Here is a 26732-nt window from a genome sequence, read left to right as displayed (position 1 = left end):
AGCTGCAGACACACAGCCAGCCTAACCCCTGGTCACTGTCTGCGTCCAACGGTCAGTTCACACCGTCCTCCTCACCAGTGTGCCCCTCGCCTGTGCCCATCAGCCACACGGCACCCTGCGGCCGTGTCCTCGTCACCGTCCTGACACATCAGGGCGGCTGACATGTGGCATCCGCGGATGGACGACACCCTCCACTCTCTCCCTCACCCCCCCTCCCACTCCACTCTCTCCCTCACCCCCCCTCCCACCTCCACTCCCTCCCTCACCCCCCCTCCCACCTCCACTCCCTCCCTCACCCCCCTCCCACCTCCACTCCCTCCCTCACCCCCCTCCCAACTCCACGCTCTCCCTCACCCCCCTCCCATTCCACTCCCTCCCTCGCCCCCTCCCTCCTCCACTCCCTCCCTTACCCCCCTCCCATTCCACTCCCTCCCTCACCCCCCTCCCACCTCCACTCCCTCCCTCCTCCACACTCTCCCTCACCCCCCTCCCACCTCCACTCCCTCCCTCACCCCCTCCCACCTCCCCTCTCTCCCTCACCCCCTCCCACCTCCACACTCTCCCACCCCCCCTCCCAGCTCCACTCCCTCCCTCACCCCCCTCCCACCTCAACTCCCTCCCTCACCCCCTCCCACCTCCACTCCCTCCCTCACCCCCCTCCCACCTCCACACTCTCCCTCACCCCCTCCCACCTCCCCTCTCTCCCTCACCCCCCTCCCACCTCCACACTCTCCCACCCCCCCTCCCAGCTCCACTCCCTCCCTCACCCCCCTCCCACCTCAACTCCCTCCCTCACCCCCTCCCACCTCCACTCCCTCCCTCACCCCCCTCCCACCTCCACACTCTCCCTCACCCCCCTCCCACCTCCACACTCTCCCTCACCCCCTCCCACCTCCACTCCCTCCCTCTCCCCCCTCCCACCTCCACTCCCTCCCTCACCCCCCTCCCACCTCCACTCCCTCCCTCACCCCCTCCCACCTCCACTCCCTCCCTCACCCCCCTCCCACCTCCACTCCCTCCCTCACCCCCTCCCACCTCCACTCCCTCCCTCTCCCCCCTCCCACCTCCACTCCCTCCCTCACCCCCCTCCCACCTCCACACTCTCCCTCACCCCCCTCCCACCTCCACTCCCTCCCTCAGCCCACTCCCACCTCCACTCCCTCCGTCTCCCCCTCCCACCTCCACACCCTCCCTCACCCCCCTCCCACCTCCACTCCCTCCCTCACCCCCCTCCCACCTCCACACTCTCCCTCACCCCCCTCCCACCTCCACACTCTCCCTCACCCCCTCCCACCTCCACTCCCTCCCTCTCCCCCCTCCCACCTCCACTCCCTCCCTCACCCCCCTCCCACCTCCACTCCCTCCCTCACCCCCTCCCACCTCCACTCCCTCCCTCACCCCCCTCCCACCTCCACTCCCTCCCTCACCCCCCTCCCACCTCCACACTCTCCCTCACCCCCTCCCACCTCCACTCCCTCCCTCTCCCCCCTCCCACCTCCACTCCCTCCCTCACCCCCCTCCCACCTCCACACTCTCCCTCACCCCCCTCCCACCTCCACTCCCTCCCTCAGCCCACTCCCACCTCCACTCCCTCCCTCTCCCCCCTCCCACCTCCACTCCCTCCCTCACCCCCCTCTCACCTCCACACTCTCCCTCACCCCCTCCCACCTCCACTCCCTCCCTCACCCCCCTCCCACCTCCACTCCCTCCCTCACCCCCCTCCCACCTCCACTCCCTCCCTCACCCCCCTCCCACCTCCACTCCCTCCCTCACCCCCCTCCCACCTCCACTCCCTCCCTCGCCCCCCTCCCACCTCCACTCCTTCCCTCACCCCCCCACCTCCAGTCCCTCCCTCACCCCCCAACACCTCCACTCCCTCCCTCAACCCCCCACCTCCACTCCCTCCCTCAACCCCCCTCCCACCTCCACTCCCTCCCTCCCCTCCCACCTCCACACTCTCCCTCACCCCCCTCCCACCTCCCCTCTTTCCCTCACCCCCCTCCCACCTCTACTCCCTCCCTCACCCCCTCCCACCTCGACTCCCTCCCTCACCCCCTCCCACCTCCACGCCCTCCCTCACCCCCTCCCACCTCCACGCCCTCCCTCACCCCCTCCCACCTCTACTCCCTCCCTCACGCCCCTCCCAACTCCACTCCCTCCCTCACCCCCTCCCACCTCCACGCCCTCCCTCACCCCCTCCCACCTCCACTCCCTCCGTCACTCCCCAACACCTCCACTCCCTCCCTCACCCCCTCCCACCTCCACTCCCTCCCTCACCCCCTCCACACTCTCCCTCACTCCCCTCCCACCTCCACACTCTCCCACCTCCCCTCCCACCTCCACACTCTCCCACCCCCCCTCCCACCTCCACACTCTCCCTCACCCCCCTCCCACCTCCACACTCTCCCTCACCCCCCTCCCACCTCCACACTCTCCCACCCCCCCTCCCACCTCCACACTTTCCCTCACCCCCTCCCACCTCCACACTCTCCCTCACTCCCCTCCCACCTCCACACTCTCCCTCACCCCCCTCCCACCTCCACACTCTCCCACCCCCCCTCCCACCTCCACTCCCTCCCTCACCCCCCTCCCACCTCCACTCCCTCCCTCACCCCCCTCCCACCTCCACTCCCTCCCGCACACCCTCCCACCTCCACTCCCTCCCTCACCCCCCTCCCACCTCCACTCCCTCCCGCACCCCCTCCCACCGCCACTCCCTCCCTCACCCCCCTCCCACCTCCACTCCCTCCCTCACCCCCTCCCACCTCCACACTCTCCCTCATCCCCCCCACCCACCTCCACACCCTCCCTCACCCCCCTCCCACCTCCACTCCCTCCCTCACCCCCTCCCACCTCCACTCCCTCCCTCACCCCCCTCCCACCTCCACACTCTCCCTCACCCCCCTCCCACCTCCACACTCTCCCTCACCCCCTCCCACCTCCACTCCCTCCCTCTCCCCCCTCCCACCTCCACTCCCTCCCTCACCCCCCTCCCACCTCCACTCCCTCCCTCACCCCCTCCCACCTCCACTCCCTCCCTCACCCCTCTCCCACCTCCACTCCCTCCCTCACCCCCCTCCCACCTCCACACTCTCCCTCACCCCCTCCCACCTCCACACTCTCCCTCACCCCCTCCCACCTCCACTCCCTCCCTCACCCCCCTCCCACCTCCACTCCCTCCCTCACTCCCCTCCCACCTCCACTCCCTCCCTCACCCCCCTCCCACCTCCACTCCCTCCCTCACCCCCCTCCCACCTCCACTCCCTCCCTCGCCCCCCTCCCACCTCCACTCCTTCCCTCACCCCCCCTCCTACCTCCACTCCTTCCCTCACCCCCCCCACCTCCAGTCCCTCCCTCACCCCCCAACACCTCCACTCCCTCCCTCAACCCCCCACCTCCACTCCCTCCCTCAACCCCCCTCCCACCTCCACTCCCTCCCTCACCCCCCTCCCACCTCCACACTCTCCCTCACCCCCCTCCCACCTCCCCTCTTTCCCTCACCCCCTCCCACCTCGACTCCCACCCTCACGCCCCTCCCAACTCCACTCCCTCCCTCACCCCCTCCCACCTCCACGCCCTCCCTCACCCCCTCCCACCTCCACTCCCTCCCTCACTCCCCAACACCTCCACTCCCTCCCTCACCCCCTCCCACCTCCACTCCCTCCCTCACCCCCTCCACTCCCTCCCTCATCCCCCCTCCCATCTCCACTCCCTCCCTCACCCCGCAACACCTCCACTCCCTCCCTCACCCCCTCCCACTCCCTCCCTCACCCCCTCCCACTTCCACTCCCTCCCTCACCCCCTCCCACCTCCACTCCCTCCCTCACCCCCCTCCCACCTCCACTCGCTCCCTTACCTCCTCCCACCTCGACTCCCTCCCTCACCTCCCTCCCATCTCCACTCCCTCCCTCACCCCCCTCCCACCTCCACTCTCTCCCTCACCCCCCTCCCACCTCGACTCTCTCCCTCACCCCCCTCCCACCTCCCCTCTCTCCCTCACCCCCTCCCACCTCCACCTCCCTCCCATCTCCACTCCCTCCCTCACCCCCCAACACCTCCACTCCCTCCCTCGCCCCCCTCCCACCTCCACACTCTCCCTCCCCCTCCACTCCCTCCCTCGCCCCCCTCCCAACTCCACTCCCTCACCCCCTCCCATCTCCACTCCCTCCCTCATCCCCCCTCCCACCTCCACTCCCTCCCTCATCCCCCTCCCATCTCCATTCCCTCCCTGATCCCCCCTCCCATCTCCACTCTCCCTCACCCCCCTCCCACCTCCACTCTCCCTCACCCCCCTCCCACCTCCACTCCCTCCCTCATCCCCCCTCCCATCTCCACTCCCTCCCTCACCCACCTCCCACCTCTCCCTCACCCCCCCACCCACCTCCACTCCCTCCCTCACCCCCGCTTCCACCTCCACTCCCTCCCTCACCCCCCTCCCAACTCCCCTCTCTCCCTCACCCCCCTCCCAGCTCCACTCCCTCCCTCACTCCCCCTCCCACCTCCACTCCCTCCCTCACTCCCTCCCACCTACACCGCCTCCCACCTCCACTCCCTCCCTCACCCCCTCCCACCTCCGCTCTCTCCCTCACCCCTTCCCACCTCCACCCCCTCCCACCTCCACTCCCTCCCTCACCCCCTCCCACCTCCCCTCTCTCCCTCACCCCCCAACACCTCCACACCCTCCCTCACTCCCCCTCCCACCTCCACTCCCTCCCTCACCCCCGCTTCCACCTCCACTCCCTCCCTCACCCCCCTCCCAACTCCCCTCTCTCCCTCACCCCCCTCCCAGCTCCACTCCCTCCCTCACTCCCCCTCCCACCTCCACTCCCTCCATCACCCCCTCCCACCTCCACTCCCTCCCTCACCCCCCTCCCACCTCCCCTCCCACCTCCCCTCCCTCCGTCACCCCCCTCCCACCTCCCCTCTCTCCCTCACCCCCTCCCAGCTCGACTCCCTCCCTCACCCCCCTCCCAACTCCACTCCCTCCTTCACCCCCCTCCCACCTCCACTCCCTCCCTCACCCCCCTACCACCTCCACTCCCTCCCTCACACCCTCCCACCTCCCCTCTCTCCGTCACCCCCCTCCCACCTCCACTCCCTCCCTCACCCCCTCCCACCTCCTCTCTCTCCCTCACCCCTCTCCCACCTCCACTCCCTCTCTCACCCCCCTCCCACCTCCCCTATCTCCCTCACCCCCCTCCCGCCTCCCCTCTCTCGCTCACCCCCCTCCCCTCTCTCCCTCACCCCCTCCCAGCTCCACTCCCTCCCTCACCCCCCTCCCACTTCCACTCCCTCCCTCACCCCCTCCCACCTCCCCTCTCTCCCTCACCCCCTCCCACCTCCACTCCCTCCCTCACCCCGCTCCCACCTTCACTCCCTCTCTCGCCCCCTCCCACCTCACCTCTCTCCCTCACCCCCCTCCCACCTCCACTCCCTCCCTCACCTCCCTCCCACCTCCACTCCCTCCCTCACCCCCCTCCCACCTCCACTCCCTCCCTCACCCCCCTCACACCTCCACTCCCTCCCTCGCCCCCCACCTCCACTCCTTCCCTCACCCCCCCTCCCGCCTCCACTCCTTCCCTCACCCCCCCCTCCCACCTCCACTCACTCCCTCACCCCCCAACACCTCCACTCCCTCCCTCATCCCCCCACCTCCACACTCTCCCTCACCCCCTCCCATCTCCTCTCCCTCCCTCACCCTCCCCACCTCCACTCCCTCCCTCACCCCCCTCCCACCTCCACTCCCTCCCTCACCCCCCCACCTCCACTCCCTCCCTTACCCCCCTCCCACCTCCACTCCCTCCCTCACCCCCCAACACCTCCACTTCCTCCCTCACCCCCCTCCCAACTCCACTCCCTCACCCCCTCCCACCTCCACTCCCTCCCTCACCCCCTCCCACCTCCACTCCCTCCCTCACCCCCCAACACCTCCACTCCCTCCCTCACCCGCTCCCACCTCCACTCCCTCCCTCAGCCCCTCCACTCCCTCCCTCACCCCCTCCCACCTCCACTCCCTCCCTCACCCCCCACCTCCACTCCCTTCCTCACCCCCCTCCCAACTCCACTCCCTCGCTCACCCCCCTCCCATCTCCACTCCCTTCCTCACCCCCCAACATCTCCACTCCCTCCCTCGCCCCCCTCCCACCTCCACACTCTCCCTACCCCTCCACTCCCTCCCTCGCCCCCCTCCCACCTTCACTCCTCACCCTCTCCCACCTCAACTCCCTCCCTCATCCCCCCTTCCATCTCCATTCCTACCCTCATCCCCCCTCCCATCTACACTCTCCCTCACCCCCCTCCCACCTCCACTCTCCCTCACCCCCTCCCACCTCCACTCCCTCCCTCATCCCCCCTCCCACCTCCACTCTCTCCCTCACCCCCCTCCCACCTCCACTCCCTCCCTCACCCCCGCTTCCACCTCCACTCCCTCCCTCACCCCCCTCCCAACTCCCCTATCTCCCTCACCCCCCTCCCAGCTCCACTCCCTCCCTCACTCCCCCTCCCACCTCCACTCCCTCCCTCACCCCCTCCCACCTCCACTCCCTCCCTCACCCCCTCCCACCTCCACTCCCTCCCTCACCCCCTCCCACCTCCACCCCCTCCCACCACCACTCCCTCCCTCACCCCCTCCCACCTCCCCTCTCTCCCTCACCCCCCTCCCAGCTCCACTCCCTCCCTCACTCCCCCTCCCACCTCCACTCCCTCCCTCACCCCCCTCCCACCTCCCCTCCCTCCGTCACCCCCCTCCCAGCTCCCCTCTCTCCCTCACCCCCTCCCAGCTCCACTCCCTCCCCCCCCCACCTCCACTCCCTCCCTCACCCCCCTCCCACCTCCACTCCCTCCCTCACCCCCCTCCCACCTCCACTCCCTCCCTCACCCCCTCCCACCTCCCCTCTCTCCCTCACCCCCTCCCACCTCCACTCCCTCCCTCACCCCCCTCCCACCTCCACTCCCTCCCTCGCCCCCTCCCACCTTCCCTCTCTCCCTCACTCCTCTCCCACCTCCACTCCCTCCATCACCCCCTCCCACCTCCCCTCTCTCCCTCACCCCTCTCCCACCTCCACTCCCTCCCTCGCCCCCTCCCACCTCCCCTCTCTCCTCTCCCACCTCCACTCCCTCCTTCGCCCCCTCCCACCTCCCCTCTCTCCCTCACCCCTCTCCCACCTCCACTCCCTCCCTCACCCCCCTCCCACCTCACCTCTCTCCCTCACCCCCCTCCACTCCCTCCCTCACCCCCCTCCCACCTCACCTCTCTCCCTCACCCCCCTCCCACCTCCACTCCCTCCCTCGCCCCCTCCCCTCTCTCCCTCACCCCTCTCCCACCTCCACTCCCTCCCTCACCCCCCTCCCACCTCACCTCTCTCCCTCACCCCCCTCCACTCCCTCCCTCACCCCCCTCCCACCTCACCTCTCTCCCTCTCCCACCTCCACTCCCTCCCTCACCCCCCTCCCACCTCACCTCTCTCCCTCACCCCCCTCCCACCTCCCCTCTCTCCCTCATCGCTCCCCGAGTCCCGACGGCGCAGTGAAAACCGGAGTGTTTCACTCCGGCGTCGGAGGCCGCTCCCAGCCCCCTATTCTCCCGCCCCGGGGGGCTAGGGGCGGCGTCGCATCATTTACGCCCGCCAGACCTTGGTGCCGCGTAAAAGCGGTGCCGCGTTAATTGTGCAGCACGTAAATGACGTCACCTGCGCATGCGCGGTTGCCGTCCTCCCCAAGGCCGCCCCGGAAGAAGATGTCGGATGGATCTTGCGGGGCGGCGGAGGAAAGGAGGTCCTTCTTCAGAGAAGACGGCCCGCCGATCGATGGGCACCGATCGCGGGCCAGACCCCTTTTGAGGCCCCCTCCGTGCAGGAACCCCCCCTCAGCGTTCCTGCGCTGTTCCCGCCGGCAGCCACCAGGTATGGACGGCACGGCGGGAACCCGTCGTATTGGGCAGGCCACTCGGCCCATCCGGGCCGGTGAATCGCCGCTTGCCCGTTACAAACGGGCCGTGATTCTCGCCATGCCGGTTTGGGGGGGTGGGGCGGGGAGGAGAATCGTGCGCGGGTGTCGGGACGGCGTGGGTGGAGGGGGGAGAATTCCGCCCCAGATTCAGACTCCAAACTCACTCAATTCACACAGCGAGTGGTTAGGATCCGGAATGTTCTGTCTGAGAGTGAGAGAGACAGGTTCACACAGCGAGTGGTTAGGATCCGGAATGTTCTGTCTGAGAGTGAGAGAGACAGATTCACACAGCGAGTGGTTAGGATCCGGAATGTTCTGTCCGAGAGTGAGAGAGACAGATTCACACAGCGAGTGGTTAGGATCTGGAATGTTCTGTCTGAGAGTGAGAGAGACAGATTCACACAGCGAGTGGTTAGGATCCGGAATGTTCTGTCTGAGAGAGAGACAGATTCACACAGCGAGTGGTTAGGATCCGGAATGTTCTGTCTGAGAGTGAGACAGATTCACACAGCGAGTGGTTAGGATCCGGAATGTTCTGTCTGAGAGTGAGAGAGACAGATTCACACAGCGAGTGGTTAGGATCCGGAATGTTCTGTCTGAGAGAGACAGATTCACACAGCGAGTGGTTAGGATCCGGAGTGTTCTGTCTGAGAGCGAGAGCGACAGATTCACACAGCGAGTGGTTAGGATCCGGAATGTTCTGTCTGAGAGTGAGAGAGACAGATTCACACAGCGAGTGGTTAGGATCCGGAATGTTCTGTCTGAGAGTGAGAGAGACAGATTCACACAGCGAGTGGTTAGGATCCGGAATGTTCTGTCTGAGAGTGAGAGAGACAGATTCACACAGCGAGTGGTTAGGATCCGGAATGTTCTGTCTGAGAGTGAGAGAGACAGATTCACACAGCGAGTGGTTAAGATCCGGAATGTTCTGTCTGAGAGTGAGAGAGACAGATTCACACAGCGAGTGGTTAGGATCCGGAATGTTCTGTCTGAGAGTGAGAGAGACAGATTCACACAGCGAGTGGTTAGGATCCGGAATGTTCTGTCTGAGAGTGAGAGAGACAGATTCACACAGCGAGTGGTTAGGATCCGGAATGTTCTGTCTGAGAGTGAGAGAGACAGATTCACACAGCGAGTGGTTCGGATCCGGAATGTTCTGTCTGAGAGTGAGAGAGACAGATTCACACAGCGAGTGGTTAGGATCCGGAATGTTCTGTCTGAGAGTGAGAGAGACAGATTCACACAGCGAGTGGTTAGGATCCGGAATGTTCTGTCTGAGAGTGAGAGAGACAGATTCACACAGCGAGTGGTTAGGATCCGGAATGTTCTGTCTGAGAGTGAGAGAGACAGATTCACACAGCGAGTGGTTAGGATCCGGAATGTTCTGTCTGAGAGTGAGAGAGACAGATTCACACAGCGAGTGGTTAGGATCCGGAATGTTCTGTCTGAGAGTGAGAGAGACAGATTCACACAGCGAGTGGTTAGGATCCGGAATGTTCTGTCCGAGAGTGAGAGAGACAGATTCACACAGCGAGGGGTTAGGATCCGGAATGTTCTGTCTGAGAGTGAGAGAGACAGATTCACACAGCGAGTGGTTAGGATCCGGAATGTTCTGTCTGAGAGAGAGAGAGACAGATTCACACAGCGAGTGGTTAGGATCCGGAATGTTCTGTCTGAGTGTGTGGTGGAGACAGATTCACACAGCGAGTGGTTAGGATCGGAATGTTCTGTCTGAGAGAGAGACAGATTCACACAGCGAGTGGTTAGGATCCGGAATGTTCTGTCTGAGAGTGAGAGAGACAGATTCACACAGCGAGTGGTTAGGATCCGGAATGTTCTGTCTGAGAGTGTGGTGGAGACAGATTCACACAGCGAGTGGTTAGGATCCGGAATGTTCTGTCTGAGTGTGTGGTGGAGACAGATTCACACAGCGAGTGGTTAGGATCCGGAATGTTCTGTCTGAGAGTGTGGTGGAGACAGATTCACACAGCGAGTGGTTAGGATCCGGAATGTTCTGTCTGAGTGTGTGGTGGAGACAGATTCACACAGCGAGTGGTTAGGATCCGGAATGTTCTGTCTGAGAGAGAGACAGATTCACACAGCGAGTGGTTAGGATCCGGAATGTTCTGTCTGAGAGTGAGAGAGACAGATTCACACAGCGAGTGGTTAGGATCCGGAATGTTCTGTCTGAGAGTGTGGTGGAGACAGATTCACACAGCGAGTGGTTAGGATCCGGAATGTTCTGTCTGAGAGAGAGACAGATTCACACAGCGAGTGGTTAGGATCCGGAATGTTCTGTCTGAGAGTGAGAGAGACAGATTCACACAGCGAGTGGTTAGGATCCGGAATGTTCTATCTGAGAGTGAGAGAGACAGATTCACACAGCGAGTGGTTAGGATCCGGAATGTTCTGTCTGAGAGTGAGACAGATTCACACAGCGAGTGGTTAGGATCCGGAATGTTCTGTCTGAGAGTGTGGTGGAGACAGATTCACACAGCGAGTGGTTAGGATCCGGAATGTTCTGTTTGAGAGTGAGAGAGACAGATTCACACAGCGAGTGGTTAGGATCCGGAATGTTCTGTCTGAGAGTGAGAGACAGATTCACACAGCGAGTGGTTAGGATCCGGAATGTTCTGTCTGAGAGAGAGAGAGACAGATTCACACAGCGAGTGGTTAGGATCCGGAATGTTCTGTCTGAGAGTGAGAGAGACAGATTCACACAGCGAGTGGTTAGGATCTGGAATGTTCTGTCTGAGAGTGAGAGAGACAGATTCACACAGCGAGTGGTTAGGATCCGGAATGTTCTGTCTGAGAGTGAGACAGATTCACACAGCGAGTGGTTAGGATCCGGAATGTTCAGTCTGAGAGTGAGAGAGACAGATTCACACAGCGAGTGGTTAGGATCCGGAATGTTCTGTCTGAGAGTGAGAGAGACAGATTCACACAGCGAGTGGTTAGGATCCGGAATGTTCTGTCTGAGAGTGAGAGAGACAGATTCAGACAGCGAGTGGTTAGGATCCAGAATGTTCTGTCTGAGAGTGAGAGAGACAGATTCACACAGCGAGTGGTTAGGATCCGGAATGTTCTGTCTGAGAGTGAGAGAGACAGATTCACACAGCGAGTGGTTAGGATCCGGAATGTTCCGCCTGAGAGTGAGAGAGACAGATTCACACAGCGAGTGGTTAGGATCCGGAATGTTCTGTCTGAGAGTGAGAGAGACAGATTCACACAGCGAGTGGTTAGGATCCGGAATGTTCTGTCTGAGAGTGTGGTGGAGACAGATTCACACAGCGAGTGGTTAGGATCCGGAATGTTCTGTCTGAGAGTGAGAGAGACAGATTCACACAGCGAGTGGTTAGGATCCGGAATGTTCTGTCTGAGAGTGAGAGAGACAGATTCACACAGCGAGTGGTTAGGATCCGGAATGTTCTGTCTGAGAGTGAGAGAGATTCACACAGCGAGTGGTTAGGATCCGGAATGTTCTGTCTTGTGGTGTTGGGTGTTCTAACACACAGAAGAGCCAACACAGTTGCATATGGTACAACACTTGTTTATTTAAACTCACTATTTACAACTTGGTCTTTGCACTCTGCACGTGGGGGGCTCCCTGCTTGTGGTGTTTCAACAGCTCTTTCATGCTTCCTTCTCCCCAGACCTACTGACCTCCAGGTGTCGTGCTCGTGCTTTTTATGTGGTTGGTGTTCTTGTCTGTGATTGGTTGTGGTGTTGTGTACTCTGATTTGCCTGTTAGTGTGTCCATCATGATGTGTGTGTTTGAATATCATGACATCCCCCCTTTTTACAAAGATATGTGCCTACGTGGTAATAAATATGATCGTGACGTGAGTGCATCTAAGAGTGTGTGTGTGTCGTGTGCAGCATGTGTCTATGACGGAACTATGTACATGGGGCGATGTCGAGTGCGTCACATGAATCCAGTTGTACCATAACATAACAGAAATGCGAACGAGAGAAGAAGAAAAAAAATTTTGAACAGTTGTCCAGTCAGACGACATCTGGAACGATAAACAACAACAGGTTATCATGTAAAATTGTCCAACTTATTAAACATATGAACTGTATTATAAGTCCATTCTAATGGGTTTGCGACGAATTCGGGTTGACCGCCTTAAGGGTGGATCAAGAACCACCGGCTGCTGTGCAGGCATGGCCATGGGTGGCGATGGAAAGGGCGTGATGTGCGGCAGCTCCACAAAGTCATCCTCGGAAGCCTGTTGAGGATCTGGCGTGTTGTGTGGCTGTGAATGTGGAAGTCGGCGAAGGGCGCGCCGATTGCGGCGACGCACGGAACCATCCGGCATGCGAACCAGGAACGAGCGGGGAGCCACTTGTCGGAGGACTTCGGCCGGTGCTGACCAGCCACCATACGGTTGATGGACGCGTACTTTGTCTCCGGAGGACAGGGGGGGCAGGTCCGTCGCTCGTGTGTCGTACCGACCTTTCTGGCGATCACGCTGCAGTTGCATGTCCCGAAGAACCGCCTCATGGTCTGTTGTCGGTGCCAGGACGGAAGGTACCGTCGTCCTGAGGGAGCGACCCATTAGTAGCTGCGCTGGCGAGAGGCCCGTGGATAACGGGGCCGATCGATAGGCCAGCAAGGCAAGGTTAAAGTCCGATCCGGCATCAGCCGCCTTGCACAGGAGCCGCTTTGCGATGTGGACACCCTTTTCAGCCTTCCCGTTCGATTGTGGATGCAGAGGGCTGGATGTCACATGAGTGAAACCATATGCTGCGGCAAAGGACGACCATTCACGGCTGGCAAAACAAGGTCCATTGTCTGACATGACAGTCCTTGGAATGCCATGGCGAGCAAACGTTTCCTTGCAGGCCCCAATGACTGCGGACGACGTCAGATCATGGAGAGGCATGACTTCCGGGTAGTTTGAGAAGTAGTCTATAATAACAATGTAATCTCTGCCGAGCGCGTGAAATAGGTCAACACCCACCTTCGCCCAGGGGGACGTCACCATCTCGTGTGGTAGAAGTGTTTCCGGAGGTTGCGCCGGCTGAAACCTCTGACAGGTTGTGCAGTTGAGCACCATGTTGGCTATGTCTTCATTAATACCCGGCCAATATACCGCCGCCCGGGCCCTTCGTCTGCATTTTTCGACACCCAAGTGGCCTTCGTGTAGTTGACGAAGAATCATCTGGCGCACACTGTGTGGAATGACGATCCTATGCGATTTCATAAGGACCCCGTCTATATTGGTGAGATCATCTCGCACATTGTAAAACTGGGGGCACTGCCCTTTTAGCCACCCTTCCGTCATGTGGCGCATCACTCGCTGCAGCAGAGGGTCAGTCGCCGTCTCTGCGCGTATGTGGGCCAGACAAGGATCATCAGCTGGCATATTTGCTGCTGTCAGAGTCACGTGTGCCTCAATTTGACGCACGAACCCCTCCGCATCTGGTGGTGTGCTCACTGCTCGGGAAAGAGTGTCCGCCACTATGAGTTCCTTCCCCGGAGTGTAGATCAGTTCAAAATCGTACCTCCTGAGTTTGAGTAAGATGCGCTGGAGGCGAGGAGTCATGTCGTTCAGGTCTTTGTTAATGATGTTGACCAGGGGGCGGTGGTCAGTTTCGACCGTGAATCGTGGCAGGCCATACACATAGTCGTGGAACTTGTCCAGTCCAGTTAACAAGCCCAGGCATTCTTTTTCGATTTGCGCGTAGCGCTGTTCGGTAGGGGTCATGGCTCGTGAGGCATACGCAACCGGGGCCCATGATGACGTGCTGTCTTTTTGCAGGAGTACCGCTCCAATACCAGATTGGCTGGCGTCTGTTGAGATCTTTGTAGGGCGAGTCGCGTCAAAGAAGGCCAGCACTGGTGCCGTGACCAGTTTGTGCTTGAGCTCCTCCCATTCCTGCTGATGCAACTGGTGCCAGTTGAATTCCGTCGATTTTTTTACGAGATGGCGCATGTTTGTTGTATGAGAAGCCAGGTTGGGAATGAACTTCCCAAGGAAGTTGACCATGCCCAGGAATCTTAAGACAGCCTTCTTGTCAGCCGGTCGTGGCATGGCTGTGATGGCGCTAACCTTGTCTGCATCGGGACGGACCCCGGACCTTGAGATGTGGTCCCCGAGGAATTTCAGCTCCGTCTGGCCGAAAGCACACTTCGCACGGTTGAGACGCAGGCCATTTTGCCGTATGCGGGTGAAGACACGTCGAAGACGATGCATGTGTTCCTGCGGAGTGGTGGACCAAATGATGATATCGTCCACATATACACGTACCCCTTCGATGCCTTCCATCATCTGCTCCATAATGCGGTGGAATACTTCAGATGCCGAAATGATGCCGAATGGCATCCGGTTGTAGCAGAATCTGCCAAAAGGGGTGTTGAATGTGCATAGTCTTCGGCTGGCCGGGTCCAGTTGGATCTGCCAGAATCCTTTGGACGCATCCAATTTAGTGAATATGTTGGCTCGCGCCATCTCGCTGGTGAGGTCTTCTCGTTTTGGGATGGGATAGTGTTCCCGCATGATGTTGTTGTTCAGATCTTTTGGATCTATACATATACGGAGCTCGCCAGAGGGCTTCTTTACACAGACCATGGAGCTGACCCATGGCGTGGGCTCCGTGACCTTGGATAGGACCCCTTGGTCCTGAAGAATCTGCAGTTGTGCCTTGAGGCGGTCTTTGAGAGGCGCAGGAACCCTGCGAGGTGCGTGAACGACAGGGATGGCGTCCGGTCTGAGTCGAATCTTGTACGTGTGTGGCAATGTCCCCATGCCTTCAAAAACCTCCTGGTTGTGAGCGAGGAGGGAATGGAGATTCGCGTGGAACTCAGCATCCGGGAAGTCGGATATCTCATCTGGAGAGAGAGACATGATGCGCTGTACCAGGTGAAGGACCTTACACGCTTGTGCGCCCAGTAACGAGTCCTTTGATGAGCCCACAACTTCGAAGGGGAGTGTGGCCGTGTACCTCTTGTGAGTCACCTGTAGCTGGCAAGATCCTACGGACGGGATAACGTTCCCGTTATAGTCAACCATCTTAAGCCGGGATGGTGTGATGAGTGGTTTGACCTTCATGGCCTGGACTGCAGAGTAAGCAATCAGGTTGGCGGATGCGCCGGTGTCCAGACGGAAGGCGACGCGCGATCGGTTGACCGTCAGGGTGGCACACCACTCATCGTCTGGATTGATGGCATTGACCTTGTTGACATCAATGACGGCAACTCTGAAGTCATCCTGGTCATCTGCATCACTTAACTGGAAGTCTTGATGCGTGGGCTGGACGGTCCTGACTCGTGTGCGAGGTTGTCGAGGATGCGCCGGATCCATGGGTTGAGCCGCACGACAGCGGGCTGCGTAGTGGCCTATCATGGCACATCTGTTGCACTGTTGGTATTTTGCAGGACATTGCCCTTTTAAGTGTAGACCTCCACACTTGCTGCACGTCATGACGTCACGGCGTTCGTTGCGCCACTGCGCATGCGCAGTGCGATCTTGCGGTGGGCGCGCCTGCGCAGTGCGTCCCTCGTTGTGGCCGTTATTCTTGGCGCGCACCTGCGCGGGAGACCGCGAAAAGCGCGGGAAGCGGCCGCTGTCGTCCGGGCCGTGGGGCGGGAAGAAATCGACGGCCTGGATGCGTTCAACGTCGTGGGCGGCCTGGCTTGCCGATTCGACGGCTGGGGACCCCCTCCGTGCCAACTCGGACGCCTGAAATCGGGCAAAACGGCAGGTCGCATTTTCATGGAGGACACAGGCTTCCACAGCAGACGCTAAGGTGAGGCTCTTTATTTTAAGAAGCTGCTGGCGTAGGCCACTGGAGGCAACGCCAAAAACAATCTGGTCCCTGATCATGGACTCTGTGGTGGTGCCGTAACCGCAGGACTGCGCTAGAATCCGGAGGTGCGTCAAAAAGGGTTGAAAAAGCTCCTCCTTACCTTGCAGGCGTTGCTGAAAGATGTATCTTTCGAAAGTTTCGTTTACTTCAGTTTGAAAGTGCTGGTCCATTTTGAGGATGACCGTGTCATATTTGGCCTGGTTTTCGCCTTCCTCGAACACCAGTGAATTAAAGACATCATTTGGGTGGGGGCCTGCGTAGAAGAGGAGCATTGCAATCTTCGAATCATCCGAGACATTCTGTTTTTCGGTGGCACGGATGTACAGGTCAAATCGCTGCCTGTAGAGCTTCCAGTTGGTGCCTAGGTTCCCCGTGACTTGCATCGGCTGCGGTTTGCCGGTGTGGTCCATGTCCAGAATGGCAGGTTGGTAGGCAGGTATCGATCCACTCCTGTACCATGTGGTGTTGGGTGTTCTAACACACAGAAGAGCCAACACAGTTGCATATGGTACAACACTTGTTTATTTAAACTCACTATTTACAACTTGGTCTTTGCACTCTGCACGTGGGGGGCTCCCTGCTTGTGGTGTTTCAACAGCTCTTTCATGCTTCCTTCTCCCCAGACCTACTGACCTCCAGGTGTCGTGCTCGTGCTTTTTATGTGGTTGGTGTTCTTGTCTGTGATTGGTTGTGGTGTTGTGTACTCTGATTTGCCTGTTAGTGTGTCCATCATGATGTGTGTGTTTGAATATCATGACATGTCTGAGAGAGAGACAGATTCACACAGCGAGTGGTTAGGATCCGGAATGTTCTGTCTGAGAGTGAGAGAGACAGATTCACACAGCGAGTGGTTAGGATCCGGAATGTTCTGTCTGAGAGTGAGAGAGACAGATTCACACAGCGAGTGGTTAGGATCCGGAATGTTCTGTCTGAGAGTGTGGTGGAGACAGATTCAGTCAAGTTTTTCAAAAGGGAAGTGGACTATTTTCTGGAGCAATATAATGCATGGCTCTCGGGAGGAGGCTGGGGTGTGGGACCAGCTGTGTTGCCCTTGTAGGGCGGCCACATTTTGTGCTGGACCATTCGAAGATTCTATAACACTGAGAGAAGTGAATGATGACATTCCACCAGCCATTATGTGGAGAGGCAGAAGGACAGGAAATTTACAGATCTCCAAGATGTAAACGATGGCTCTCATTCTATAACCATCGGTCCGAGGGTCTGGGTGTGGAGAGATGATCTGACCCAGTGTCTTGTGGTCGTGGTCAGTAGGGCGGGGGACAGTGTCGATGCTGACATCTGGTAGAAAGAACATGTTGTCAGAGATCCACTGGGTCACTCCACAGGTAGCAATGTGGGACGGGAGCGCGGGATAGCAAATAACACCTGCCTCGCTGCTGAATGGTATGGACCATTGCCAGGCATGAACGTTAACACTGTGGAAGCTGAGTTAATAATGCTGGCGTGACAACACACCTCTCCAGGTGGCGTGAGTCAAGGCTGGAAGGATCTTTCCCAAGCATAGTTTGAGGAGCTCATTGATTCTAACCGAATTGTGAGGGGGTTTGACCGGATGGACGCTGTGAGATTGTTCTCGCTGGGTGGGGAATGTAGAACTCGGGGCGCAGTCTCCGGATTAGGGGCCATTGAATCATAGAAGGCGGAGGCCATTCGGCCCTTCGAGTCTGCTCCACCATTCATCATGACCATGGCTGATCATCCAACTCAATAGCCCAATCCCGTTTTCTCTTGATCCCTTTCCCCACCCCCCCCCAAGTGCGATATCTAATTGCTTCCTGAAACCAAGGCCGATTGTTTAGGACCGGGATGATGAGAAAGTCCTTGACTCAAGGGGTTCCGAACCTTTAGAATTCTGTATCCCAGAGTGTTGGGGATTCAATATGTTTTTTCACAGGGGCTTTTCACGGTAACTTCATTGAAGCCTACTTGTGACAATAAGCGATTATTATTATTATTATGTTTAAGGCCGGGTTTGATAGATTCGTGGTCTCTCGGGGAATTAAGGGTTCAGGGGAGCGGGGAGAAGAATGGAGATGAAGTCGAGGTGGGCCACGATCATACTGAAAGGCAGAGCAGGCTGGATCGGCCGTGTGGTTAGTTTTGACTTTGCTGACGTGTTTCTCTCTCTTTAAGGTGAGGGTGTTTGTTAATCAGCTGTACCGTCCAAACGTGACAATGGACTATTCAAACCCTGACCTAATGGCTATTCGCATTGCAGCGGTTAATCCAATCCTGGATCCTTGGATCTACATCTTGCTGCGCAAGGCAGTCCTCATTAAACTGTTGGAGAAGATCAAGTGTCTGTTCTGTAAGCTGGGGGGACGTGCCCCTCACACCAGCAGCGGCCTCCGGCCCCGTCGCTCCTCTGCCGCCTCCAGCCAATCTCCCTCCTTCATCTGCAAGGAGATGGCAGAGGGCGACACCTCACAAACTCTGCTCTGTAACCGAGAACTGATGGAAGTGTTGCCGGGGCCTTTGGGAACGCACGTGGGCCTGAAGCAGCCGCAATCCGGCCACCGCCTCCAGCAGCACGGTGGGCTCTTGCAGGGAGGGGGCGCCACACAGGAAAAGACGCCAGTGGCCAACACAAATGTTGACAGCTCCTTACGAGTCACTTTCACCAACGAGCAAACTGGAGTGGCTGAGAAATGTATCTAAACCTGTCACAGTAGCACAGAAGGAACTGTGTCTTACCCAGGGGAGTGTGGGGATTGGACTGTGTGTTACCCAGGGGAGTGCGGGATTGGACTGTGTGTTACCCGGGGGAGTGCGGGATTGGACTGTGTGTTACCCAGGGGAGTGCGGGATTGGACTGTGTGTTACCCGGGGGAGTGCGGGATTGGACTGTGTGTTTCCCAGGGGAGTGCGGGATTGGACTGTGTGTTACCCAGGGGAGTGCGGGATTGGACTGTGTGTTACCCGGGGGAGTGCGGGATTGGACTGTGTGTTTCCCAGGGGAGTGTGGGGATTGGACTGTGTGTTACCCAGAGGAGTGTGGGGATTGGACTGTGTGTTTCCCAGGGGAGTGTGGGGATTGGACTGTGTGTTACCCAGGGGAGTGTGGGGATTGGACTGTGTGTTTCCCAGGGGAGTGTGGGGATTGGACTGTGTGTTCCCCAGGGGAGTGTGGGGATTGGACTGTGTGTTACCCGGGGGAGTGCGGGATTGGACTGTGTGTTCCCCAGGGGAGTGTGGGGATTGGACTGTGTGTTCCCCAGGGGAGTGTGGGGATTGGACTGTGTGTTACCCGGGGGAGTGCGGGATTGGACTGTGTATTACCCGGGGGAGTGTGGGGATTGGACTGTGTGTTTCCCAGGGGAGTGTGGGGATTGGACTGTGTGTTCCCCAGGGGAGTGTGGGGATTGGACTGTGTGTTACCCGGGGGAGTGCGGGATTGGACTGTGTGTTCCCCAGGGGAGTGTGGGGATTGGACTGTGTGTTACCCGGGGGAGTGCGGGATTAGACTGTGTGTTACCCAGAGGAGTGTGGGGATTGGACTGTGTGTTGCCCAGGGGAGTGTGTGGTCTGGACTGTGTGTTACCCAGGGGAGTGTGTGGTCTGGACTGTGTGTTACCCAGGGGAGTGTGGCGAGTGTGTTACCCAGGGGAGTGTGGCGAGTGTGCTGCCCAGGGTATTGCTTCAGAGTAACTGTGCTTTGGGTCACAGTCTACAGGAGTCCAGCAGTGTAAATATTGTGTTTGTGTATTATTTGTAAGGTGTTGTTCCATTCTTCTCTGTGAGAAGGTTTCAATGTAACCAGTGATGTGGTTTGTTCGTGTAACTGTGCTGATTCCTTGAATTATTAAAAACAATTTGAAAATGTGCTTTTTTAAAATCCTTTGATCAAATTCAAAAGCATGGGTAGGAACTGGGAATTTCAAAAATCCAGCAACGGTCCCATAACATATTCCACACTGTTCCCATCAAACACTCCCAGGACAGGTACAGCATGGGGTTAGATACAGAGTAAAGCTCCCTCTACACTGTTCCCATCAAACACTCCCAGGACAGGTACAGCATGGGGTTAGATACAGAGTAAAGCTCTATCTACACTGTTCCCATCAAACACTCCCAGGACAGGTACAGCACGGGGTTAGATACAGAGTAAAGCTCCCTCTACACTGTCCCCATCAAACACTCCCAGGACAGGTACAGCACGGGGTTAGATATAGAGTAAAGCTCCCTCTACACTGTTCCCATCAAACACTCCCAGGACAGGTACAGCATGGGGTTAGATACAGAGTAAAGCTCCCTCTACACTGTTCCCATCAAACACTCCCAGGACAGGTACAGCACGGGGTTAGATACAGAGTAAAGCTCCCTCTACACTGTCCCCATCAAACACTCCCAGGACAGGTACAGCACGGGGTTAGATACAGAGTAAAGCTCCCTCTACACTGTCCCCATCAAACACTCCCAGGACAGGTACAGCACGGGGTTAGATACAGAGTAAAGCTCCCTCTACACTGTCCCCATCAAACACTCCCAGGACAGGTACAGCACGGGGTTAGATACAGAGTAAAGCTCCCTCTACACTGTCCCCATCAAACACTCCCAGGACTGGTACAGCACGGGGTTAGATACAGAGTAAAGCTCCCTCTACACTGTTCCCATCAAACACTCCCAAGACAGGTACAGCACGGGGTTAGATACAGAGTAAAGCTCCCTCTGCACTGTCCCCATCAAATACTCCCACGACAGGTACAGCACAGGGTTAGATACAGAGTGAAGCTCCCTCTACACTGCCCCATCAAACACTCCCAGGACAGGTACAGCACAGGGTTAGATACAGAGTGAAGCTCCCTCTACACTGCCCCATCAAACACTCCCAGGACAGGTACAGCACGGAGTTAGATACAGAGTAAATCTCCCTCTACACTGTCCCCATCAAACACTCCCAGGACAGGTACAGCACGGGGGTTAGATACAGAGTAAAGCTCCCTCTACACTTTCCCCATCAAACACTCCCAGGACAGGTACAGCACAGGGTTCGATACAGAGTAAAGCTCCCTCTACACTGTCCCCATCAAACACTCCCAGGACAGGTACAGCACGGGGGTTAGATACAGAGTAAATCTCCCTCTACACTGTCCCCATCAAACACTCCCAGGACAGGTACAGCACGGGGTTAGATACAGAGTAAAGCTCCCTCTACACTTGATTAACTCAGATCAGCAGATGGAAATGTATCGTAAGGTATTGTACTTTTATTCAAAAAACAATATATCTTGTTATCAGAGAATCCCTCAGTGCAGAAGGAGGCCATTTGGCCCATTGAGTCTGCACTAATGCTCCGAAGGAGCTCCCTAACCCATGCCAACTCCCCCACTCCATCCCCCCAACCTTTGGACACGAAGGGGCAATTTAGCACAGCAACCCACCTAACCTGCACATCTTGTGCAAGAAAGGGGCAGGTGATTATTGAGTCTACAGCTGGCCAAGGTGTAGACTGAGCGAGTCGCAGACTGAGGGAGACGCCGACTGAGGGAAACGCAGACTGAGGGAAACGCAGACTGAGGGAGACGCAGGCTGAGGGAGACGCAGACTGAGGGAAACGCAGACTGAGGGAGACGCAGACTGAGGGAGACGCAGGCTGAGGGAGACGCAGACTGAGCGAGACGCAGACTGAGCGAGACGCAGACTGAGCGAGGCGCAGACTGAGCGAGACGCAGACTGAGCGAGGCGCAGACTGAGCGAGGCGCAGACTGAGCGAGACGCAGACTGAGCGAGTCGCAGACTGAGCGAGGCGCAGACTGAGCGAGACGCAGACTGAGGGAGACGCAGACTGAGCGAGGCGCAGACTGAGCGAGGCGCAGACTGAGCGAGACGCAGACTGAGCGAGTTGCAGACTGAGCGAGGCGCAGACTGAGCGAGACGCAGACTGAGCGAGTTGCAGACTGAGCGAGGCGCAGACTGAGCGAGACGCAGACTGAGGGAGTCGCAGACTGAGCGAGTCGCAGACTGAGCGAGACGCAGACTGAGGGAGACGCAGACTGAGGGAGTCGCAGACTGAGCGAGGCGCAGACTGAGCGAGACGCAGACTGAGCGAGACGCAGACTGAGCGAGACGCAGACTGAGCGAGACGCAGACTGAGCGAGACGCAGACTGAGCGAGACGCAGACTGAGGGAGACGCAGACTGAGCGAGTCGCAGACTGAGCGAGTCGCAGACTGAGCGAGACGCAGACTGAGCGAGACGCAGACTGAGCGAGACGCAGACTGAGCGAGGCGCAGACTGAGGGAGACGCAGACTGAGGGAGACGCAGACTGAGCGAGACGCAGACTGAGCGAGACGCAGACTGAGGGAGACGCAGACTGAGCGAGGCGCCGACTGAGCGAGACGCAGACTGAGCGAGGCGCAGACTGAGGGAGACGCAGACTGAGCGAGACGCAGACTGAGCGAGACGCAGACTGAGGGAGACGCAGACTGAGCGAGTCGCAGACTGAGCGAGTCGCAGACTGAGCGAGACGCAGACTGAGCGAGGCGCAGACTGAGGGAGACGCAGACTGAGCGAGGCGCAGACTGAGCGAGACGCAGACTGAGGGAGACGCAGACTGAGCGAGACGCAGACTGAGCGAGACGCAGACTGAGCGAGACGCAGACTGAGCGAGTCGCAGACTGAGCGAGACGCAGACTGAGCGAGACGCAGACTGAGCGAGACGCAGACTGAGCGAGACGCAGACTGAGGGAGACGCAGACTGAGCGAGTCGCAGACTGAGCGAGTCGCAGACTGAGCGAGACGCAGACTGAGCGAGACGCAGACTGAGCGAGACGCAGACTGAGCGAGGCGCAGACTGAGGGAGACGCAGACTGAGGGAGACGCAGACTGAGCGAGACGCAGACTGAGCGAGACGCAGACTGAGGGAGACGCAGACTGAGCGAGGCGCAGACTGAGCGAGACGCAGACTGAGGGAGACGCAGACTGAGCGAGACGCAGACTGAGCGAGACGCAGACTGAGCGAGGCGCAGACTGAGCGAGGCGCAGACTGAGCGAGGCGCAGACTGAGCGAGACGCAGACTGAGCGAGGCGCAGACTGAGGGAGACGCAGACTGAGGGAGACGCAGACTGAGCGAGTCGCAGACTGAGCGAGGCGCAGATTGAGCGAGACGCAGACTGAGCGACACGCAGACTGAGCGACACGCAGACTGAGGGAGACGCAGACTGAGCGAGGCGCAGACTGAGCGAGACGCAGACTGAGCGAGTCGCAGACTGAGGGAGACGCAGACTGAGCGAGGCGCAGACTGAGGGAGACGCAGACTGAGCGAGACTCATACTGAGCGAGGCACAGACTGAGCGAGACGCAGACTGAGCGAGGCGCAGACTGAGCGAGTCGCAGACTGAGGGAGACGCAGACAGAGCGCGGCGCAGACTGAGGGAGACGCAGACTGAGCGAGACTCATACTGAGCGAGTCGCAGACTGAGCGAGGCGCAGACTGAGCGAGACGCAGACTGAGCGAGACGCAGACTGAGCGAGACGCAGACTGAGGGAGACGCAGACTGAGCGAGTCGCAGACTGAGCGAGACGCAGACTGAGCGAGACTCATACTGAGCGAGTCGCAGACTGAGCGAGACGCAGACTGAGCGAGACGCAGACTGAGCGAGACGCAGACTGAGCGAGACGCAGACTGAGCGAGGCGCAGACTGAGCGAGACGCAGACTGAGCGAGGCGCAGACTGAGCGAGACGCAGACTGAGCGAGACGCAGACTGAGGGAGATGCAGACTGAGCGACACGCAGACTGAGCGACACGCAGACTGAGCGAGGCGCAGACTGAGCGAGACGCAGACTGAGCGAGTCGCAGACTGAGCGAGTCGCAGACTGAGCGAGACGCAGACTGAGGGAGACGCAGACTGAGCGAGACGCAGACTGAGCGAGTCGCAGACTGAGCGAGTCGCAGACTGAGCGAGACGCAGACTGAGGGAGACGCAGACTGAGCGAGACGCAGACTGAGCGAGTCGCAGACTGAGCGAGTCGCAGACTGAGCGAGGCGCAGACTGAGCGAGTCGCAGACTGAGCGAGACGCAGACTGAGGGAGACGCAGACTGAGCGAGGCGCAGACTGAGCGAGACGCAGACTGAGCGAGTCGCAGACTGAGCGAGGCGCAGACTGAGCGAGTCGCAGACTGAGCGAGACGCAGACTGAGCGAGGCGCAGACTGAGCGAGACGCAGACTGAGCGACACGCAGACTGAGCGACACGCAGACTGAGGGAGACGCAGACTGAGCGAGGCGCAGACTGAGCGAGACGCAGACTGAGCGAGTCGCAGACTGAGGGAGACGCAGACTGAGCGAGGCGCAGACTGAGGGAGACGCAGACTGAGCGAGACTCATACTGAGCGAGGCACAGACTGAGCGAGACGCAGACTGAGCGAGGCGCAGACTGAGCGAGTCGCAGACTGAGGGAGACGCAGACAGAGCGAGGCGCAGACTGAGGGAGACGCAGACTGAGCGAGACTCATACTGAGCGAGTCGCAGACTGAGCGAGGCGCAGACTGAGCGAGACGCAGACTGAGCGAGACGCAGACTGAGCGAGACGCAGACTGAGGGAGACGCAGACTGAGCGAGTCGCAGACTGAGCGAGACGCAGACTGAGCGAGACTCATACTGAGCGAGTCGCAGACTGAGCGAGACGCAGACTGAGCGAGACGCAGACTGAGCGAGACGCAGACTGAGCGAGACGCAGACTGAGCGAGGCGCAGACTGAGCGAGACGAAGACTGAGCGAGGCGCAGACTGAGCGAGACGCAGACTGAGCGAGACGCAGACTGAGGGAGATGCAGACTGAGCGACACGCAGACTGAGCGAGGCGCAGACTGAGCGAGACGCAGACTGAGCGAGTCGCAGACTGAGCGAGTCGCAGACTGAGCGAGACGCAGACTGAGGGAGACGCAGACTGAGGGAGACGCAGACTGAGCGAGTCGCAGACTGAGCGAGTCGCAGACTGAGCGAGACGCAGACTGAGGGAGACGCAGACTGAGCGAGACGCAGACTGAGCGAGTCGCAGACTGAGCGAGTCGCAGACTGAGCGAGGCGCAGACTGAGCGAGTCACAGACTGAGCGAGACGCAGACTGAGGGAGACGCAGACTGAGCGAGGCGCAGACTGAGCGAGACGCAGACTGAGCGAGTCGCAGACTGAGCGAGGCGCAGACTGAGCGAGTCGCAGACTGAGCGAGACGCAGACTGAGCGAGGCGCAGACTGAGCGAGTCGCAGACTGAGCGAGGCGCAGACTGAGCGAGACGCAGACTGAGCGAGACGCAGACTGAGCGAGGCGCAGACTGAGCGAGACGCAGACTGAGCGAGTCGCAGACTGAGGGAGACGCAGACTGAGCGAGACGCAGACTGAGCGAGGCGAAGACTGAGCGAGACGCAGACTGAGCGAGTCGCAGACTGAGCGAGACGCAGACTGAGGGAGACGCAGACTGAGCGAGACGCAGACTGAGCGAGGCGAAGACTGAGCGAGACGCAGACTGAGCGAGACGCAGACTGAGCGAGGCGAAGACTGAGCGAGACGCAGACTGAGCGAGTCGCAGACTGAGCGAGACGCAGACTGAGCGAGGCGCAGACTGAGCGAGACGCAGACTGAGCGAGACGCAGACTGAGCGAGGTGCAGACTGAGCGAGACGCAGACTGAGCGAGACGCAGACTGAGCGAGTCGCAGACTGAGGGAGACGCAGACTGAGCGAGGCGCAGACTGAGGGAGACGCAGACTGAGCGAGTCGCAGACTGAGCGAGGCGCAGACTGAGCGAGACGCAGACTGAGCGAGTCGCAGACTGAGCGAGACGCAGACTGAGGGAGACGCAGACTGAGCGAGACGCAGACTGAGCGAGACGCAGACTGAGCGAGACGCAGACTGAGCGAGTCGCAGACTGAGCGAGTCGCAGACTGAGCGAGACGCAAACTGAGCGAGACGCAGACTGAGCGAGACTCATACTGAGGGAGACGCAGACTGAGCAAGACGCAGACTGAGGGAGACGCAGACTGAGCGAGACGCAGACTGAGGGAGACGCAGACTGAGCGAGACGCAGACTGAGCGAGACGCAGACTGAGCGAGACGCAGACTGAGCAAGTCGCAGACTGAGCGAGTCGCAGACTGAGCGAGACGCAGACTGAGCGAGACGCAGACTGAGCGAGACGCAGACTGAGCGAGACTCATACTGAGGGAGACGCAGACTGAGCAAGACGCAGACTGAGGGAGACGCAGACTGAGCGAGACTCATACTGAGCGAGACGCAGACTGAGCGAGGCGCAGACTGAGCGAGACGCAGACTGAGCGAGTCGCAGACTGAGGGAGACGCAGACTGAGCGAGACGCAGACTGAGCGAGGCGAAGACTGAGCGAGACGCAGACTGAGCGAGTCGCAGACTGAGCGAGACGCAGACTGAGGGAGACGCAGACTGAGCGAGACGCAGACTGAGCGAGGCGAAGACTGAGCGAGACGCAGACTGAGCGAGACGCAGACTGAGCGAGGCGAAGACTGAGCGAGACGCAGATTGAGCGAGTCGCAGACTGAGCGAGACGCAGACTGAGCGAGGCGCAGACTGAGCGAGACGCAGACTGAGCGAGACGCAGACTGAGCGAGGCGCAGACTGAGCGAGACGCAGACTGAGCGAGACGCAGACTGAGCGAGTCGCAGACTGAGGGAGACGCAGACTGAGCGAGGCGCAGACTGAGGGAGACGCAGACTGAGCGAGACTCATACTGAGCGAGGCGCAGACTGAGCGAGACGCAGACTGAGCGAGTCGCAGACTGAGCGAGACGCAGACTGAGGGAGACGCAGACTGAGCGAGACGCAGACTGAGCGAGACGCAGACTGAGCGAGACGCAGACTGAGCGAGTCGCAAACTGAGCGAGTCGCAGACTGAGCGAGTCGCAGACTAAGCGAGACGCAGACTGAGCGAGACGCAGACTGAGCGAGACGCAGACTGAGCGAGACGCAGACTGAGCGAGGCG

The 26732-nt window shown here is 59.5% G+C and overlaps 1 protein-coding gene across 1 annotated transcript in view; it reads left to right on the top strand.

Moving 5' to 3' along the window:
• LOC140429066 (prostaglandin E2 receptor EP4 subtype-like) overlaps positions 1-19605 on the top strand; it is a 69663-nt gene extending 50058 nt beyond the window's left edge. Inside the window, exon 2 of the mRNA XM_072515608.1 lies at positions 17917-19605. Coding sequence (XP_072371709.1) covers positions 17917-18441 — 525 coding nt within the window. The 3' untranslated portion in view covers positions 18442-19605. The remainder of the gene's footprint in view (positions 1-17916) is intronic.
• Positions 19606-26732: the final 7127 nt, after the last annotated feature.

This window comes from Scyliorhinus torazame, chromosome 9 (genome assembly GCF_047496885.1).
Source record: "Scyliorhinus torazame isolate Kashiwa2021f chromosome 9, sScyTor2.1, whole genome shotgun sequence".
NCBI classification, from domain to species: domain Eukaryota; kingdom Metazoa; phylum Chordata; class Chondrichthyes; order Carcharhiniformes; family Scyliorhinidae; genus Scyliorhinus; species Scyliorhinus torazame.
Note: the sequence above shows the minus strand (reverse complement) of the source record. Positions and strands in the feature narration are given on the sequence as shown.